At 46.1% G+C, this 20,353-nt stretch overlaps 1 protein-coding gene across 5 annotated transcripts in view; it reads right to left on the reverse strand.

Moving 5' to 3' along the window:
• The window catches only part of THRB (thyroid hormone receptor beta), a gene marked incomplete at its 5' end in the record, with an annotated part of 266,876 nt that overhangs the window by 68,908 nt on the left and 177,615 nt on the right, over positions 1 to 20,353 (reverse strand). For all 5 annotated transcript variants that reach the window (XM_081159548.1, XM_081159547.1, XM_081159546.1 and 2 more), the window contains one exon: positions 716 to 779. In XM_081159548.1, coding sequence (XP_081015674.1) covers positions 716 to 737 — 22 coding nt within the window. The remainder of the gene's footprint in view (positions 1 to 715; positions 780 to 20,353) is intronic.

A 20,353-nucleotide genomic window follows, 5' to 3' on the forward strand; every position in this document is an offset into this window, starting at 1 on the left:
TAAACCTGGATTTCTAACTTTTGAAAATTCAGCATTTCTGGACACACTGGGCTTCCCTCTGCTCATCAGCGACTGCCTAGAGGGAGGTGTGGCTTCTCTTCAGAGAGAACAGCTTTGTCTGCACACCCCGCTGTTTCAGGCATTGGCCTATCCGCCCCGGCCCTCGGGCCTTTGAGTCTCGGACCCCTGTTCTATGTGTTGCACAAAGAATTTATGCTACTGAAATCTCATGTTCCTTGGGGGTCATTCTGTTGCTCTTTTGTCCCTTGCTAAGAGCTTCTAGCTCACTTTACCTTGTGTGACTGAGTCATGTTCCATTCTGACTCTACTGCTGGATGGAATAAACAGCCCGCCTCGGGGAAGATGCCTGGACTCTGGGGTCTGTGAGCGTGTAGAACCATTTATTACATTGATCGGAATGAATGCAAAAAGTGAATGTCTTCAGTGTGCAAGGGAGATCTTAGGATGGCTTAAAACTAGCCTTTGGCAGTGAATTACCATTTCCTCCCCATCATGTCTGTGGTGGCGACACATCTCATAGTTTCTCAAGAAGATGAGAAGATGTTTGCAGGGATATAATCCCGGGATGCATTTGCACTTAATAACACTTGTAGGTTTGGAAATTATTGTTGCTAAGTTTTCTCGATTTCTTATATTTCTCTTTAAGTGGAACGAAAATGTAGACACACCAAGAAAATGTAAAAAGTACAGATACCTGTCATACTGTTGGGAGTCATAGGTTAGTGATCATTCTGGGCCCTTTTCTTCACTGGCATCTCCTACAAAGAAAAAGAAAAGAAAAAATACCACAGGTTATAACCAGCATTTTCCGTAATGTTTTTGTTCCAAACAATATCACATGCATTAATCAGCAATTTGTTACTCTGAAGTCCGACCCAGGGAGGTTGAAGCAAAGGGGCTATGTGATGGGTGGAAGTCTACAAGATCCCAGGGCTCCTTCTATAAAGATGCCTTTAAAATAGTATTTTACTCAAGATCACATGTCTACTTTCAAGGTTTAAAGAAAGCTACCAGCACAATGACTTGCTGTTTTTCTCGAGTCGCTATGATGTATTAGCATCTTCAATCTGGATCCTTGCCTCACCTGGGAGCTTGTTAGAAACAGAAAATTTGGGTACCATCTCAAACCCACTCCATCAGATCTGCATTTGGACAAGATCCATAGGTGACTGATGTGCACTTCAAAGTCTCAGACTCACTGCTCTGGGAAATGGAATCTGTATTCTCAGCTTCCCATCTGAGACTTTCTCTGTCAGCGCCAAACTCCTTCCCCTCCCCCCTACATTATCGAGACCTCAGAGCAAGAGGCAGGCGTGGCCCTCAGACCTGGGATGGGGGCACAGTGCGCTCAGTGAGCAGAGGGGTCCCGACAGGGGAACATGTTGAAGAATGTGCGCAGGTGGATGACCCAGATGGCTGACGAATGTGGGTCAGAGTCCTTCAGAATACAGCTGGGGACAGATCAGGATTAGATGTCTTTTTCTAGAAGGGCTTCTGCATTCAGTGGTAGATGGTGGTGGTATGGTGGCTTAGGACGGGCACTGAAGCCCCAGGCATGGGTTTGAGGGTGGATGCTATCACATACTAGCTGTGGGAACCTGACAAGTAATTTCAAAGCACCAGAGTCTCTATCTCTTCATGTGCAAAATGAGGGAAATAATACACAATCTACTTCACAAGGCTGATGTCTCTGAGTTTAAACAATGTGAGCAAGAGTGGTTTCATGTGCAGTCTGCACATGGGACCATCGGATGCGGAGGAAATAGTTAAATAACTGGTTGGGGAAGGGGAAGTAAGCACATGTTTACAGCATGGAGTTATAGATGGCCATTCACTCTCTCTCCACATTTAATACGACAGCACTGAGGTCATCCCTGCAGCACTGAGCTCATTCCTGCGGCACTGAGCTCATCCTTGCAGCACTGAGTTCATCCTTGCAGCACTGAGCTCATCCCTGCAGCACTGAGCTCATCCCTGCAGCACTGAGTTCATCCCTGCAGCACTGAGCTGATCCCTGCAGCACTGAGTTCATCCCTGCAGCACTGAGCTCATCCCTGCAGCACTGAGTTCATCCCTGCAGCACTGAGCTCATCCCTGCAGCACTGAGTTCATCCCTGCAGCACTGAGCTCATCCCTGCAGCACTGAGTTCATCCCTGCAGCACTGAGCTCATCTCTGCAGCACTGAGCTGATCCCTGCAGCACTGAGTTCATCCCTGCAGCACTGAGCTGATCCCTGCAGCACTGAGTTCATCCCTGCAGCACTGAGCTCATCTCTGCAGCACTGAGCTGATCCCTGCAGCACTGAGTTCATCCCTGCAGCACTGAGCTGATCCCTGCAGCACTGAGTTCATCCCTGCAGCACTGAGCTCATCCCTGCAGCACTGAGCTCATCCCTGCAGCACTGAGTTCTCGCCACACCTGTGGCAATTACCTGTTTACATGGTAATTACCTTTCCCACTAGACTGCAGTCTCTCTGTGGCAGGGACTGTCCTTGTTATTTTTATATCTTCCACAATGAGCAGAATGTCAGGTACATAATAGATAGTCAATGCATTTTTGCTGAATAACTGAGTAAAATAAAATCAGTGAATGCCGATATGGCACGGGATAGGCACCCTGAGCTGGCATCTGGTAGAAGAGATCACGATGAACTACTAGGAAAATGCATTCCTGCTACTGATTCACATTTCCGGGGTCACCAGCCACAAGCTGTCTGTTCTACTGTCACTCACGTGGTCGGCTGGTTTTGAGCGACAGGGACCAGGATCTGAGATACCCTAGGTGAGAGCTCAGATCTTACGTATTTTATTGAATGTTCAGACTCTTGCTCTTAGAAACTAAGCTGCCACTAACCTCCACCTCCCAACCCATGGAGGTGACCACGTTTTCATGTGACACTGCTCCTGTATGTCCTGGGGGGATGAAGAACTTGGCTCCAGCTGGGCCAGCCACAGTGCTCACAATGCTCCACCTTTGACCAAACTGGCTCGAGACCTGAAGTGGGCTAATAAGATGCTTTTTCAGGATGTTTGGAGAGAGAAAAAACAGGGAGAGAAAGGGAGGGAGGGAAAGAGAAGGAGGCGAGAAGGTCATCTAGTCCCACGTCTCTCAGCCACATGGAAAAAGCCCGTCTGAAGGTAGGAGAGGGGATGGATCTGACGTTCACAGAGAACCCCGGCTTTCAGTTCTCCCTGAGGCCAGGCTGGGTCCCTCCTGCCCTTCCAAGGGCTTGGTTCCTCGACATTTCCTGAGCAAAACCACCCCTATTTTTACCTAACCTGGCTCCAGTCAGGTTTCTGTCACTTGCAACCAAAAGAATCCTGACTGATACACCAACATTAAAATACAACATAAACACAATCGTCTCAGAATAGATGAGTGTCCTTTCTATCACTGTGAAGGTAAAACTACAAAATTCCAGTTCTGTTCTTACTATACCATCAATTTAAAAGTATCTCTGTGTTCAAAATCTCAGTAGGCATATGAACCATAGAAAGGAGTTATGTGTGAAGCAGAAAGAACCCAGGAACAGGAAAAAAAAATCTAAGTCTCTAAAAACCTTGTTATCACAATAAAGTTTAGTTTTAATTTTCCTATTTAGTACTGTTTTCCTTCCACTAGAGTACTATTTAGTATTGTTTAGTACTCTAGTATATTAGCATTACTATACTATTACCATTACTATAGCATTAATAGTATATTAGTATTACTCTTACTCTACTATTACCATTAGTATAGAATTAATAGTGTATTAATTCTATGACTATTACTATAGTAGTTTAGTATGTAGTGCTATTTTCCTTCAGTGAGCTCTAGAGTTTTAAAATGTAATTCCAGGAAAGCTGACAATCTCCCAGAGCAGGCAGGTATCCAGGGCCCCATTGCCTGGTAGTCCTATAACACACAGTGTGGCATCAGCTAAGTGCTTTGTGCTGAGGAGCAGAGGCAGAGAAGGTCCCCTCCAGAGCCATGGCAGGGCCTGGGGCTCACCAGCCGGTCATGGGGTCAAAGGAGAAAACAAAATCCAAAGAGCTTAATACTAAAGAAAGCTGAGCTTTTTCCTTTGCCAGAAAGGGCAACAAACACCACAAAGAGCTCCACTGAGTAGGTAAGTGGAGAGGAGGGTTGGCAGCCATGTGTTGGGGGGGTGGGGGACTATGCTAATGAAAGATTGGCAATGAACTCTCGGTCCGGGAAGGGGGAGTCACAGGCCTGCATATAATTCGTTAGAACAGGCCAGGATGTCTTCAGCTAGATCCAGTGAGGGTTTGTGTGCTGGGCCTTAGAAGTTGAGGGTCCTTTAACAGCTTCAACACTTCAGCATCAATGACACTGACAGGGAAAGCCACATTCAATTTGGTCTCCTAGGCAAGGGCTCCTGAAATGGAGACTATTCCTTTTACACGAGTCATTTATTTGGTTGGTCAGTCGAGGGGCCTTGATTGAGGGCCTACTCTGTTCAGCCCATGCCCTTGGCTTTGTCCAAAGATTGCATTCCAGCCTGTCCACCAGGGGCGTCCCATCTAACAGAGGGAGGGAATTGCACTAAAAAACAATTGCGAAAGTGTATATAGGTTTCCCCTTAAGTGTCTCGCCAGAGCAGACTGGGACACAGAGGAAGGAGAGGTCATTTCTACCTGGGGCTATCTGGAGAGGCTTCTTGGAGGAGGTGACTCTGAACCTGAAGGCTTTTCTTTTCAGCAGGCCTCCCCTGTGTCATGATTTAATGCTTTATTCTCACCCATGCACTCCTGAGGCACACAGGCTACTCTGTAAGAATGAACCTTGTATAGCAAAACTGGGAAACACCTTTAAATCATGCAGCTTTTAAGCAGGGAAGCAATATGATCCAGCTTAAGTTTTTAAAGCTTAGCAGCCGCTGCTGAGTGAAAGCAGACCAGTCAGGAGGCTACAGCAGGTCTGGGGAGAGAGGAAGGCGGCTAGAACTCCCGTAGTGGCAGTGGAGGCAGTGAGCGGAGGGGGCAGAAATTCAAGTGACATTTAGGAGGTAGAAACGCTAAGACAGTGATGAGTGTGATACGAGTATTTAATACTGGAATAAACACCAGGGATGCAAATAGGTTAAGACCACAGGCTCTCAGCCCTCAAGGGATCTACAATCTATTTTACAAGCTGGCGGAAAAGGCAGGATCTGTTGGCAAGGAGCAGTTAAAAATACAAGCCACAGCTGCCATGGGCCAAGGGGCGTGCGAAGAAATAGCACGGGGATGAAAGGTGGCTCCTGAACAACGTAAGAGCAAAGGGGACAGCAGCTCGGCACAGGATATGATTTGGGGTGGGGAGGGGGCAGGGAATGGTTAAGAATGAGGCTGCAAATGTTGTTTGGGGCCAGGCGGTGAAGGGTCTTGAGAGGTTTGCTAGATTAAGTTGGATTTGATCCTGTGGGAAATGGGGAGCCCTGGAAGGTCCTGAAGGGTACGACCCTATTTGAGAAAGATCACTCTGCCACAGTGTGGAGGGGGACTCCTCAGGGGGCTAACCCTCCGGTGGCACCTCTGTGTGAGGTCATTGCTCTTTTCCTGTCTTCATGCTCAAGGTTGCAAAGCTGGATAGACTAGGGTCAGAGAGAACACCCCTAACTCCAGCTTGTAAAGCTCCAGCACACTCGCCCTGGCTGCCCTCCCGTTGTCCCCCTGTGTTTCCATTTTTTTCCAACTGAAACTAGGACATTGAAGGGACAACTGTAAAAATTACTCCTTAAAAAATCTTTCCATATGGACCTACTGAGTCATTGCTTATACAATCTGTACATAATTAAAAGGAAACATTGCACCCTGTCCCCATTTTGGCATTGCCACCGCTCTGCCTGTGGCATCTGGAAATACAGCTGGGTGGAGGCAAATAGCTGTCCCTTCAGTGGGCCACACCCCACAGTGGGAGGGCAAAGAGGTTGTGGAATTCCACTGGGTGCCTCTTGCCCCCACTTTGAAAAGCATTCCTCTCCCTCCTGTAGTTTCCTTTCTCCCCCCTTCCCCTTAGAGGGAAACACCCATTTCCATCAAACCTTTCACCTGACATTCGGGAAATATTTTAAGAACAAGTTCAATCCCAGATACGGAGGAAAGACTCTTGGGCTGGGAGTCTTTCCAGGTGGGTTGGAGTCTCAGCTCAGAGGTTTGCGGGTCTTGGGCAGGTTGCTTAACTCTCTGAACCTCATCTGTAAAGTGAATTCACAGTACCCACCCTTTAGGTTCTGATGAAGACCAAGAGAATTTGGAAATGCTTTGTAAGTTTAAAAGTAGGACCCCAATGTTAGTTACTGGAAGATTTCTTCCTTCTTATAGTCACTGTTATTACGATCTCCCAATCACCCCTGAGGTGTGGGGAATGGGGCTATGATCAGGCCTCCACTTTGACGTGCCCTGAGGTGGTTTAAAGACTCCTGGCAGCACAGAAGCCCGCCTCCTGAGACCCCAGCATCACCAAGACAGAATGGAGGTGGAATCGCTGACCTCTCCCCTGCCATTCTCCTCTTCCAAGGCCGAATTTTACCTTTTGTGCACTTTTTTTCCCCTTTCAAGGTTACCTTTCATGTTCATTTAAATTTGTTTTGAGGGGACATGGAAGGTTGGGTACACAGGTGAATTTGTACCCAGTTTGATAGCATCCTTAATACAGCGAAGTTGTCCTTCCCTGTGTAGTAAATTTAGGATCCAATGAAGTGAATATATAATGGTTGAATTTCTGATGATGGTAATAACTTGAGAACTCAAATAGAAGGGAAGAGAGGCAAGGTGCATTCAAATCATACCACACAATGATCCAGCCTTTCCACTTGGTCAATCCCAAACCCTATTTGGGAGTGTAGTATAAAAAGCCAAGTAAGAGAAAAAAGTTTAAAAGCCAGCACAGTTACACTGGGGGTGGGGATGATTAAAAAAGAACCTAAGACTCTGAGTTAGTTAATAAACACATGGAAAAATAGTACGAGCTCTGCCTTGTGTTGTGGCTCAGGGGTTAGTCCTAGTGGACCACCTCTTAGAGCAGAAGGCAGGGTCAGGGTTTCTCTGTTGGGTATGGTGGGAAACGAGGGTCCCACATGAGAGACATCAACAAGTGACCACTGAATGGCAAAGCTATCACTTGCATTTCGGATTTTCCGCAGTCACTGTGTTTTGCCTTGAGGGAGTGAGACAATACAACCAGGATCTGTGGTTGAATGTGAGCTTAATTTGCTGAAGCAGATTATTTTGTTCTTGGAAAAATGATTAATCTTTACTTCCATCCCACCCATGCCTTTTAATTCAAGCTCAGCAACCTCATGGTGGGGCGCATTTCTATTCTTCATCGTAACCCATGTCCATGCCAAGTCACTGGCCCCTTCTCTCCCTCTTCCCTTTTCTCTTTCAGGCAAAATTACCATGACATGGAAAGAGTGTGGGCCCAGCGACTGACCAACAGAATGACAGAGGGGATATTAAGAGCCAAGACCTGCATTCCCAAACTAGGTATACGGTCATTCACTACAAAGGGAATGCATGACTTAAATAGGATACGTGCACTTGACACATGGTAGAATTCTCCCGTCCTCGCATGAGGGTTCTGGCGCTACAGCCTGAGTGAATTCCTGTTTCTGCTTTGAGGACCAGGTCAGCAGCGGTGGGAGTGGGGCTCTTGAGGTCAGAGTGGGCTTTAAAACAAACACAAAACCCCCCTGTGAATGTAAAACAATCAGCTACATCTAATTAATTGTCACGCTGAGTGAAACTTGGAACAATTTCTAGTCACATAATATAGTGATGGAAAAGTCAAGAAAAAACCAGCCAGTAAAAGTTTTATGAGGCCAGCTCTAAAAGAATCAACTTGACTGCCTGCTCTGTTTCTGGCGTATTTTCCTGGGAGCTACCTTTCTCTACAGGTGGACTATCATCTCCAAATGCTTCTGAAAAATGGAAGCTAGTCTCTTAAGAGGAAGCAGATGGGTGATTTGAGGAAATGTCTAACAGCAGGAGAAACTTCAACAGATGCCCTGTTGGCCAAAGCAAGCGGTTAAAACTGACTTTACTGACACCTGGTGGAGAGTAGGGTAGCTTTCCTGTGCCAAAGAAAATAAAGTGTGTGTGTGTGTGTGTGTGTGTGTGTGTGTGTGTGTGTGTGTGTTGAAGGGGCTGGAAACACATTCATCATATCAGGGGAGTTAAACAGCTCCTGAGAATGAGGGCACCACATAGAACCACCAGATGCCTGAATATATAATTGTGGTTGGATGACTCACTGAGACACGTGCATGAAAAACAACAAACAGGAATGTGAAAATTAAACTTGAGGAGTAAAGCAAAGAATTTATTATTGACTTCTTAAAAGTGTTTGCTGACAAATAAGGCAACCACAACAAACAAGAACCTACTCCCTCCCTGGACCCTGGACAGCTTCTCGAGAAAAGACTCTGGCACTTGATCACTTGACAGAGCCATCTGCATCCCAGGGTGCTAGTTCCCCCAGGCTGAGCTGATGTTTTGCTGCCTCTGGAATCCGCAATGAGCTCCTTGCAGATTTTAACCTCTGGGATAGAGAGAAGAATCTTCCTAAAAAGGTGTTAGGAAGATTGCTTTGCCCCTAAAATTCCTTGGAGATAAAATAAAATTCTCCTGATAAGTATAGTTGTAATTGGTTATTACTTAAATGCCAAGTGGTGGGTGGGGGAGGGGAACTACAGTGCAAAGTCTCTACAGAAATATACTTCAAAATTTTTACATAGTCTCCATTCACCCGTCATTGGCTTCTTGTTAGATACTGCTTGACGAAAGTCCTTTTGGCCGAGTTTATTGGCAAATTTCTGTGGATTCCTGTGAGGTGTCGTGTACATATTGCAGCACACACACAGCCTGGATTTTGATTTTCAATAATTTGTTTTAAAGGTGATTTTCAAGAATGCACCGGAGCAATTATTAACTCAAATTTGTAAGCATTAACTCATTATGTTTAGGTCATAAAGAAGGGGCTGGAGCACCAAGTGAGAATTTAGAATTCTATTTTTTAAAAAAATCAAAGGAACTATAGTTAAGGGATGAGTTAAGGAGTTGGTTTGAGTAGATCTATGTAGGAAAGTTAAGAAAGAAAAGTAGCCCATAGAAGATTCATGTAGTTGCAATTTTCTTATAGATTCTCCCCCCCCCCGACATTTAAGTTAAATTTAGAATATATATTTCCTTAAATGTGCTGGCTCATATGGATGATTCTGACCAGAAAGTGTACAGTCAAAATACGCCTCCTCCTGGGCTCCTTGATTTTAGAACACCGAGATTCCCAACTTTCCCAGTTCATGGCACCCTTAGTATTTCAGTAATTTTTTCACAGTGACCCTCCCACCCCCAGGTCAAAAGAAATACTTAAACATTTTATTTATTAAGTAATTAGGTCCAAACAGCCAAACAGCAGTATTTGTGTGGTGTCTGACAGTGCTGCTGTGTTTCTCTCAACATGAAAGACATGCCATTGTGTCCCTGTGGCTTTGCTGGCACACTCCCAGGGTGTCTCGGTAGAGTTTGGGAACCACGCTGTAACAGTGTTGGGAATCAGTGAAGGGTCCAAGGGCGTGGTTTACATGATCTCGCCTCACCCCCTCGCTCTTTGTGAGGCCGTGGTCACAGTTTGGTCTTTCAGCTTCACACAGCTGAGTGAGTGAGCCTGGCTTACTGTTGTGGAGTGAAGAATGAGAATGGGACACATTTTGCAGGACACATTTTGCCTGTCTTTGGAATACATGAGACCCGACCATCATTCAGAAGTGCTTCCTGAGACCCCATCACATGCGGGGGTTGTGCTGAAGTCTCTAAAAGGTAAAAGAATACAGCCCTTGCATCATCTAACAAGGGGATGGCAAGAAGTCCCATTATCACTGGGAATTACAGGGTCGCCAAAGGTAGTTAAGAAGCTGGTGTGATACTAGTATCTTAGGTGAAAATCTGACAAATGAGCATGAAATGCTTAACATGCCAGAATACATGAGTAGATCTGTAAGTGCCAGCTTGCCCGCTTTTCCATCCTGTTCTGTTTCTGACTTTAAAAAGTAGCAATGAAGATACACATAAACTAAACTAGTGGTTCTCAAACTTGGGCAAGTGCCTGGGGGGCTTGTTAAAACAGACCCCCTAGAAATTCTGATTTAGCCAGGCTGGGTGTGGGCGTGGGTGGGTCTGAGTGCCTGTATTTCTAACCAGTTCCCAGGTGATCTGACTCTATTCTCCAGGAATCACATGCTGGGAGCCACAGCTTAAGCGATTGGGGAACATGTTAGAGGAACTGAGGTGCCATCTTGGTAGGCTACACCTGTTGCTGAGCAGGCACCCACACTTCTTTCCAAGGCACAGTAGGCCCTGTCCAGACCATTGCCAGTGAAAAGGTGGTACCAAGGGACCAGGCTCTGTTGGTGTACAGTTACCTTCTGGGAAGGCCACTTGCATTTTCAGTGGGCACCCTTGAATTTGAGACACTCAAGTCCTGTAGTAATAAAGTGACAGTGAGACACGATACTTGCAGGAGTTTCACATTTTCAAAGAGGTTAGCTTTGCACTCTACTAACGTAAGTTTGGGGCACAATCATGACGGATGTAAAAAAAGTAGCTCTTAATTTATAGGACAGGGTTCACAGCAGAATCAGCAGAGGAGGCTTGCTCCCCATGTCCAGGGCTGGGCCCAGGCATGTGTACCTGGAGAAGGCCTCCCAGCTGATTCTACTGAGAACTTCCGCTCATGAGAGACCCTCTTCACAATGAGAACAAGCGTAGTGATAGGTCACCCTACTGTTGCTCTCTTACCAGCTGCTATGAGTCCACACATGTGTTCATCGGTTCTGATTCGCTGCTGCATTATGTCCTGTTTGACTTCTACAGGCCTGCAGAGAAGTTTCTTCCCCTGCCTCTTGACACCCTTCCTTGACTGGTGGCAAAATCATGGCCCATGTGGTTTATCCAAAGCACATTGCTAATGAAAAACCATTACCTATGCACTGGAGAACACATTTAAAAAGTGGCATCTTCATAGTACTAATAGGTCACTTGCACCTTACCAGTGGACTTCTGGACTCCATTCACACTCATCCTCTCCTGCCCCATGCCCTTATTTCCTTAGAGCAGGGTTCTCAAAGAGTGATCCTCAGATCAGCAGCATCTGCATCACCTGGGAACTCTTTGGAAATGCAGATGCTCAGGCTCAGCCCACACCCACTGAATCATAAGCTCTGTGGGTGGGCCGCAGCAGTCTGTGTTTTAACAAGCCTTCCAGGTGATGATTCTGATGCATGCTGGAGTTCGACAAGGAGTGATTGATAGTATCTCTGCACTTCCCTGCTCATTGCCACAGACCAGAAGGTCTTCCAAAGGTAGGGACCGCTCCTTTCCTCTCCCCACCAGCTGGCCCAGTGATCAGCACATAGCAGGGACTCAAGAAACGTTAGTTACTGAAGCTAGGGCAGCTCTACTTCCTGATCAGAAAGTGAATAAATGCCCCCTCTGCGTTGCCAACGCTGCCTCTAAATCATCTCCCTTCTTATGGGTCGTATTTTCCATATTTACAGATCAGCTTTCCCTAAATCCCCTCTGAGTTTTTTACATTCCTTTGAGCCCAGGAAGCCAAAAACAAGATGCAATGTTTTAGCCAGTGTCTGTTTCCTGCTGGGGGGACAGGCTTTTCTGCATGATTTTTTTTGTAGGATTAAAAATATTTTATGGATATTTCCCTGGTTTGCACTTATTTACCAAGACTCATATTCCTATTTCATCACCATGAACATTTTTGGAGCATCCTCCCAGCGTCATAATTATTTTCTGAACAATAGAACAGGATTGCTGATTCATGTTCGGCTCCCGGCTCCGAGCATCTTTTTTTTTTTCTTTCTTCTGCTGTGCTTGTGCCCGTGCAACACAGTGATGTTCTATTCATCCCTCGGAATTAGAAATGCCAACAGCTCAGATATGCAGTCGAAGGGAAGGGTCCCCCCTCCCTTTGGTTTATTTAAAGCCTTCCCACAAGTAACACATTTTGAAATACTATACGGCGTTCACTTGGAGCCATTTCGCTTGGGCAAGGACGGCTAGAGCTTATCATTTAATCGGTAGATCCTCGCACAATGCCTAAATCAGAATTTATGATTCTCAAAAAATGCTTGTTTGAATGAATCACATGCCCATTTCCAACCTTACCCTGACATATTACAACCAGCCCTCTGCCCGGGGCAGGGAGAGAGCCTGGCTCTCCCATTCAGAGGCTGAAGTTTGGATCTGGCCAAAGGATGGGCCTGAGCTCCTCGAGGTGTGCGTGGCGGTCCAGGTGGGCTCCATCCAGCTCCATCCCGGTTGGAACACTGTCTGCGGTGCCAATTCTGGCCTTGCCATAGCAGTGAGGTCTCTGGTCGCCTCGAGACAGCCTTGCCAATAAGCTTTGCCAATAAGCAGCCGGGGCCAGCTGTAGGTTCCTGTGTCCCAGCTGCGAAGGCTAACGGATGGGACTGCGGGAGCTCCTGAAACTCTCATGGTCAACCTGAGCTGCACGTACAAATCGCCTGGGCAGCTTTGCAAAGTCTCAGTGCCCAGGCTGCACCCCAAACCAATTAGTGTTTTGTAGCTCAGGCCTCGGGTTTGTAAAGCGGCCAGGTGATTCGGATATGCAGCCAAGGCGGAGAACCACTGCCCTGAAGCGGCCTCTAAGACGGCATCCGGGCCTTCTCCCTATTCTGCTCTGGCTCCCTTCTGATCTCTTCTCACAGGGCCTCAGAGTGGTCCTCTGAGAACATAATTTAGAGCGTGGCAGCCGCTGCTCAAAACCTCACCGTGGTATGATCGGCCCTATTGGCCTCTCTGTCGCGATCTCCCGCTTCTCATTTCCATTTCAGCTTCGCCAGCCTCTTTGCTCTTCCTCCAACACACCATCCATGCCCCCACCAGAAGCCTTTGCAATGTGACTGCCCCAGAAATGCGCATCCCCCAGACACTGCTTGGGTCTCTCCCTCTCCTCCATAGGACTTGCAAACCTTAACTTCTTGGGGATGCTCACCTTGACCATCCCAGTCCCTGCTGGGCCTGCCTGCCTCATGCATTCGCCTACCTAACGCCCCTTATCCTGCTCCATGCTTTCTTGTCCCCATAGTACATAGCATCTTTGAACCAATGTTACAGTTCACTTCTGGTTTTGCTGTTGTTGAGTATTGTTTGGTCTTCCTCTGCAAGGAGGGCAGCTCTGTGAGGACAGGGGTCTTTGGTTTGCTCACTGACTACCCGAAGGCACACAGGGGCCTGTAATAAATGCTTGTTAAATAACGATGGTCATATCTGTAGGTGGTGGTGGAAGGTACGGCTGAACGGAGGAGGGAAAGCTCAGTGATGCATGAAGAACATAAGCATTTTCTCAAAAAATGAAGGATTTTGAGGGAATAATGATAATTTGGTTCTAATTATAAGTCAAGAGAGGGGATTGCCAGGCAATGTCTAGGTTTAAAAAAATCACTCTTATAGAGACAAGGGCTGGGCAGCAGGGGTGAGGGTGGGAGGGAGATACGAGCAGGGACAGGGGTGGCTGCTAATGGGTAGAAGGGTTCTTTTGGGGGTGATGAAAATGCCCTAAAATGAGATTATGGTGATAGCTGTGTACCTCTGGAAATAAACTAAAACCACTGAACTGTACACTTCAATGAGTGAACTTTGTTATGTAAGTAATGCGCAATAAAACTTTAAAAAATGCACACTTCAACTTGAAGCATCACACAGAGTGTTAAATCTAAAGCTGAGAAGAAACATAGGCTGTTAATATTTCTTATCAGGCGTGAGGGTTTTCTCGGGCTTGGGTTTGGAATTGGAGGGAAGAGGACCTCCCTTAGCCCTTATTTGCTGCCAGAAACATCTCTTAGTCAATAAAGAGAAGTAACTTAAAATTTATGATCAAGGCTTAACTCCGGAGTAATTTGTTTGGATTATATGGCTTTCTGCTAATAATTTCCATACTTCCCCAAATTCTGGCCTTTTTCAGGATGAGCAGTTTTGGAAAGCAAGCAGTCACTTTTTATAAAACGGAGCTTTGTGTAGAATTGACCCTTTTGAACTTACAATGTCGAGGAAAACTTCAGCCAGATTTACATAACCATCTACTGATGACCCCTGTCCCACCCATCACAGAGTCCAACTCGTCTGCAGCTGTGAGCTGAGATGCTGCTGGACTAGCAGCCCTGCGGACATGCTTCTAACCCCCTGATGCTGTGGTCACCTAGCAACACGTATGGACCATGATGAATAGCAACAACTCGGTGAGGACCCTTCTCCCTCCCCTGGAGCTAACAGCCTTGACTCTTCTGCCTGTTCTCTGCTCACAGTCCTGCCACATGCTTGCTTGAGCACAGAGGGTCTGGTTGGATGAAGGTCAGGAGGCTCCCCAGAGTCCCAGCTTCAACATTCACTGGGGAACCCTAAGATGTGAGCAATGCTGTGATGTAGAAAGACCCCTGGGGATAGCTGCTATGTCTCCAGAGAGTTCCCGAGGGGGACACAGTCACCATGTCATCAATAACTGGACCGTTTGAAGGAAGAGACACTCAGAGTTATTCCCTGCTCATGGGTGAAACAGAGGGTCAGAGGGCCAGAGAAACTCGCTCTTTGTCCCCTCGCGGGTGAATGGAGGTGTTAGAAAGCCAACCAAGACCCGTTGTGCTCAACCGCTGAGTCGCATGCTTCCCACACACCATGTGCAGGGCCATGATGGGCACACAATGACTAAGCTCTACTCGCTTCCCTCTGGCAAGCACCGCCTGTAAAGATGACAGAACACACACACACAATTCTAATTAGAGGAGATTGTTGTATTGGGTACTCTATCAGAAGAGCAGAGGGGATGGGAGTGTGTGGGAGGGAAAAGGTAACTAAAAATACAGCAGCTACAGCACACAGACGTTCCACAAATCATCACGCCATCCCTGCCCAGGGGTCACGCCAGTGTTCCCGGTCAAGCTCCAGTGGGGAACTGAGGGTCTTTCAGAATGGGGGTCTTTCAGAAATCGTTCTGACCATGGAATCTGGACGCTTGGACAGAATATCTCCATCAACTTGTTTTAATATCATCTGTACATATGTCCCTAAAAGAAGAATACAGTATATTCCTTATGGAGATGTTATGAGGATTACATGAGTTCATACAAGAAAAGTGCTTAGGGCATTGCCTTGCGCATAGTAATGGCTCAGTAGATGTGAGTTGTCACTGTCATGCCTGGCTAATCATGGATTCTGGAGAACCAAGTACTTGCATAGGATCCCGGTGAGAGTAGAACTGGCATGCAAAGCTGTGACATTTCTAGCTCAGACTATCAGGCAGCTGAAGTTTTAATGTATAGAACACAAGATTTGGTCTGGCTGACACACATTATTTGAAAAGTTCACGATCTATGAGTCTGAAACCCTCTCACACCTGTTAGTAAGACGCCCCTTACCTAAGTGGCAGGCAAACACTTCTTGTTAGAGATGGGACATTTTCTGAGTTCGATAAAAGTTACCTGGTTGTTCAGTAAGTGAGAAATTCTATTAACAACCTGATGCATTTGATTGAGGATATTATTTCTATCATTTTGCACTTCAGTTCATGAGAATAAACCTAACCAGTGTACCAGCCTGGTAGGAGTGTGTGAAAGTGAATCGCCCTTGAGTCCCCACCCCTCCCATGCTACCAGGCTCAATCCCATTTTGATGCTGCCAGAGAAGTGGGTTTTGAAGGGATTACCAATGAAGCCTCCCTTAATAAAGGAAAGGTGCCTTTCTTGAAAAGCCAAGAGAGATATTTGGAAATTTAGGATGTCAGTAGTGGATCAAAGGAAAGGTTTAGAATAATACAATGGAAAAAGCTGGCTGGCTGTCATTTACAAAACCTCAGATTTCCAACCCAAAATCTGGGTGCCAGGCTGTCACCTATGGCCCTTCAGCCCCAAATCCACCTTTCTGTTCTCTGCTCTGTGATGTTGGGGCTTAGGCCTTGCAGTCTCTTTTCTTCCCCAGTCCCTTGCCAGAGGGCTTTCTATCTGATTCTGCCAACAGGAGGCGCATGAGGGAGACTGGAAGGTGAGAAGAGAGAAGAGCTTCTTCCTTCCCTGTCTTCTTCATTCCCCTGTGAACTCTGTCAGCAGGGGCTCTTGGCTGGAGCCTCCTGTCTCTTTCAGCATTTCGGGAAGCAGTCTCTGCATCCCTCAGAGGTTCTAGCAGGAACTGCCTGGCCCCCCTTGCTCAGTGTCCCCAGTGCCAGCTCCACAGGCCTGCTTTCTGAGCCACTGGATCCCAGTAACCCCGTCTCTAAGGGTGACAGCTGCCTCTTGCAACTGGATTACCTCACTGTTCCTTTGTGCTCTTTTGGTGCTCCAATTCTCTGCACTAAATCCTTCTGTTTGAATTATCCCTGTCATCTTGCTTTCTGCCTGGCCCCTGACTATTGTATGTTGGTGGCATGCTTACAGCATGTGTCAATTCTTTCTTTTTAAGTTTTTTTTTAGATTGATTTTGAGAGAGAGAGAGAGAGGAAGGGTGAAGGAGAGAGAGACAGAAACACCGATGAGAGAGAAACATCATCGCTTGGCTGCTCCTGCACGCCCTTTACTGGGTATCAAGCCTGGAACCAAGGCATGTGCCCTGAGTGGGAACTGAACCGTGACCTCTTGGTTCCTGGGTTGATGCTCAACCACTGAGCCACACTGGCCGGGCGCATGTATCAAGTCTTAACGACAGCGCAGCACCAGTAACAACGTCATTGACTGAACCTGACTCTGCTTCTGCTAAGTGGAAGAAATGATGACTTCCAGCCAAGAACGGAACATGTGTGAGAAATTATAACCCTACGCTGAAGGGTAGTAGAGTAGAAGGCTTCAAAAGGTCACAGTTTTAAAAATTATTTTTTAAGCATAAAAATAACACTTGTTCACATGGAAATGTTTGCAAATACAGAAAGCATAAAGGGAAAACAATGAAACCTGTCCTAGAGTTAACCACTAATATTTCAGCATAGTCTTTCAAACCTCTACATATTTGAAAGGTTATTTTTGACCAACGCTTGCTCTCTGGTATTTTCACATGACAAAATGAAGAACTCAGCTCAAAGGGGCGTGTGACCTTGCGTCATCACCAGGAAAACTTGTCTTTTCTGCATTGGGACTGGATCTCTCAGGCAGGGGCCATTGGCCTCCGACCCAGAAACTAGACAAGGGCCAGGGCTACAGGCTCCCACCTCTCGTACGTCTGTTACGTCCTCTCAGTTGGGATCATAAAGAAAATAAGAAACCTGTACACATTCAGGAGGAATGCTCTGCACGTTAGGAGCTGACTCCTGGGGTGAGTCTGTGGGCATTTTGGGAGGGATACAGAACACAGCAGTCTGCTCTGGGAGGAGTGGCACGTTAGGCCAGAGAGTCAGTACAAGGTGGCGGAACTCTATGAGTTTATATGGAATGATGTTTAAGATACTGTGTTAAGTGAGAAAAGCAAGCTGTATGCAGTAGGTAACATCTATGAACACAGAAAGGAGGATATGTAAATGTGTACGCAGAGGATATCTATGGCTGGATACACAAGAAACTGACACCACTGTGGGCCTATGAGGAGGAAACCTCATGGTTAAGAGGTGGGAGTTATAACAAGGCTTGTAAACTCCACTGCTCATGGGGGCTAAACATTCATTCATTCAACAGGTATACATCACTGCCAGCTGTGTACCAGGCACTGGGGATAGAGCAATGACTAAACACAGGAAAAAATCCCTGCCCTTGTGAAAGTTCAGTCTAGAGGGAGATGGCACAGACTAGTAAAGGAACAAATCGCATATAGAACGACACACAGCAAAAGGGAAAGGGAGTGTGGTTATAAATGTGAGGTCAGGGCAGTGGACGACGGCAGTGAGGGATGCAGCTTGTTTCCTTTATAGAGGAGGGGACAGGTAAACTGTTCCAGGAGGGGACTGTCATGTGGGGTTGTGGGAACAATTTTGCCAGATCTTCAGATTTTCCAGAGGACATCAGAAATCCAAACATGTACTTGAGCTCTCCTGATATTTGAATCCTGACTCAATTTTTAAATAAAACCACCATGTTGGCCAAATAAAACACATCTTGTGGGCCAAAGCTTGCCTGGGGGATGGCCAGTTCAAATCTCTAAAGAAATGAGATTGAGTTTTAAAACAAACACATCGGAATCTGTAAGCCCTGTCATCTGAAGAAGCTATGCATGTTTTCCATTTCTTCAAACGTTTATGGAGCTCCTCACTGAAAACCAGTTGTCTCTTAGTGCTTTTTTTTTGCTTTCTACATAAGAAAAATCTGTACCCTTTGGGCTTAAATATTGTTTGGACACAATGCTCGGCTTGACCCCTGATTTTAGTCACCAGATTTGATTCCTTAAAACACTGGGTTTTTCTAAAAAAATCAAATCTACCCTCAAAAGGTTGAGGATGTGGTTAATAATATACTCTCGGCCTTGAAGGCAGTCCCAAAGAGGGGTTCCAAATATTTAGAGAAAGGGCAATATTACTAAAATAAATACGTTTCCTACTAAGTAGTTGAAGAGGATTGCACTTAAATGTGTAGGAGTCAACACAGATGTCCTAGGCATTTCGTAAAAGGCTCATTACTTCAGATGCAATTGATTGTTATAGGGTGTGTGTGTGTGTGCGTGTGTGTGTTTAATAGGAGCTCAATTCTTTGGCCCTGATTGGGTGCTATAAAGCAGTTCATTTTAGGGATCCTTGGCATGCATATTTGCCCAAACAAAGGCTTTGTGCCAAACACAACCAGAGCATACACCATTTTTGTTTTCCTGAGACCAATGGCTTAGTTTCTGTGGTCAGCTAATGACATTAGTCATGTAGAATCACAGCGAGGAAGAATGCAGAGCTATTTATGACCCTGTGACAGCTTGGAGTTTCCTCTCTAACAACATGTATGAATCAGAAGCCACAAGTTTGCATTTTAGTAATATTTGTGGTAGTTAAGAAACACACGCTGCACTTGTTATTGTTATTATATTCCCATAGAAATAGTGTCCCAGGGAAGAGTATAAAAGTGGCATGGAGATGTCCTCCAAGGCATCAACCTCAACAATCCCATTGTTGTCAAATGTTTATGTTTCCCTTGCCCTTAGTTAATGGAAAATCTGCACAATAGTCATCCCATCAGTGTAGTACCTATGCTAAAGAACAATATCTTAGACCAAGCACGTCATAACTGTCTGTCCATCCACCTGTGCATCCATCTACCCACCCATCTCTCCCTCCCTCCATCTATTCTTTTGTGAAATAGTTATTGAGCACCTACTACTGATCAACCATTGCTAGGCACACAGTACAAAACAAAAATAATACACAGTATCTGTCCTTATGAAACTTACAGCCTTGTGGGAGAGAATAGATATTATTAATCAAGTGAATTATGCAATTCAATGTAAAATTAGCACCGTGTTAAGTGTTATAAGGGAAAGGCTCAGAAGCAGGATTTGACTTAGTCAAAGAAGTCTTCTTAGAACAAGGGATGAGATTCCTAGACAAAGAATGAGTGAGAGTTGCCCAGCTGGAAAGGGAGGAAAGGACACCCCCAAGCATAGAGATAGCATGCGCATGCCTCATTCTAGAGAGGGGAGGGAGCCTGGCCCACATAACCTGGTGATAAAGGGCTGGTGCGGGCAGAGGAGTGAGGGTAGGGAGGAGGGGGTGAGATGGGGCTGGGGAGGCAGAGAGGAGGCTGGCCAGGCAGGGCTGTTTAGACCATAGGCAGGATTTTATACTAAATCCTAAGTTAGAATTGGCTGAAGACTCTTCATGAGTGAATGAAGTGGAAATGGTTAGATTCCCCTTTCAAAAACCACTGGGCCCATGCATGTTGAAAGAGCTAGAGGAGGCCTGCACTTGCATATAGGTAAATGGTGACTGGAGGTGTTGACATGGGTGAGACTGCTTTAAGATAGCAAATCAACCAAGAGGAGTCTCTACAATCAACATTTGGGGAACTCTAATGTTAAAAAGTCAGGAGGAAAAGTGAGCTAATAAGGGAATCTGAGCAGCAGGTGAGCTAGCAAGAGAGCCTGCGAGGTACAAAGAAGTCCTGGGGTGCTTTATGTCTTGAAACTCTTGACAGGGGAGAGTATCATGTCAAGAAGGAGACAGTGATCAGTGGTAGTGAAGGCTGACGAGAGATCTGGAAAATGTTCACCGCATGTAACAGCATGAAGGTCATCAACGACTTTAACAAGTTGTTATTTGGTTGGTGAGAGGACACCTGAAGCCAGACAGATTAGACTGAAGAAAATTGGGAGTGAGGACAGAGAGACGGTGGAAACTGATGACACTTTAGGGAAATTCCGCTGTGAATG

This window comes from Miniopterus schreibersii (genome assembly GCF_964146895.1).
Source record: "Miniopterus schreibersii genome assembly, chromosome: 15".
Classification (NCBI taxonomy): Eukaryota; Metazoa; Chordata; class Mammalia; order Chiroptera; family Miniopteridae; genus Miniopterus; species Miniopterus schreibersii.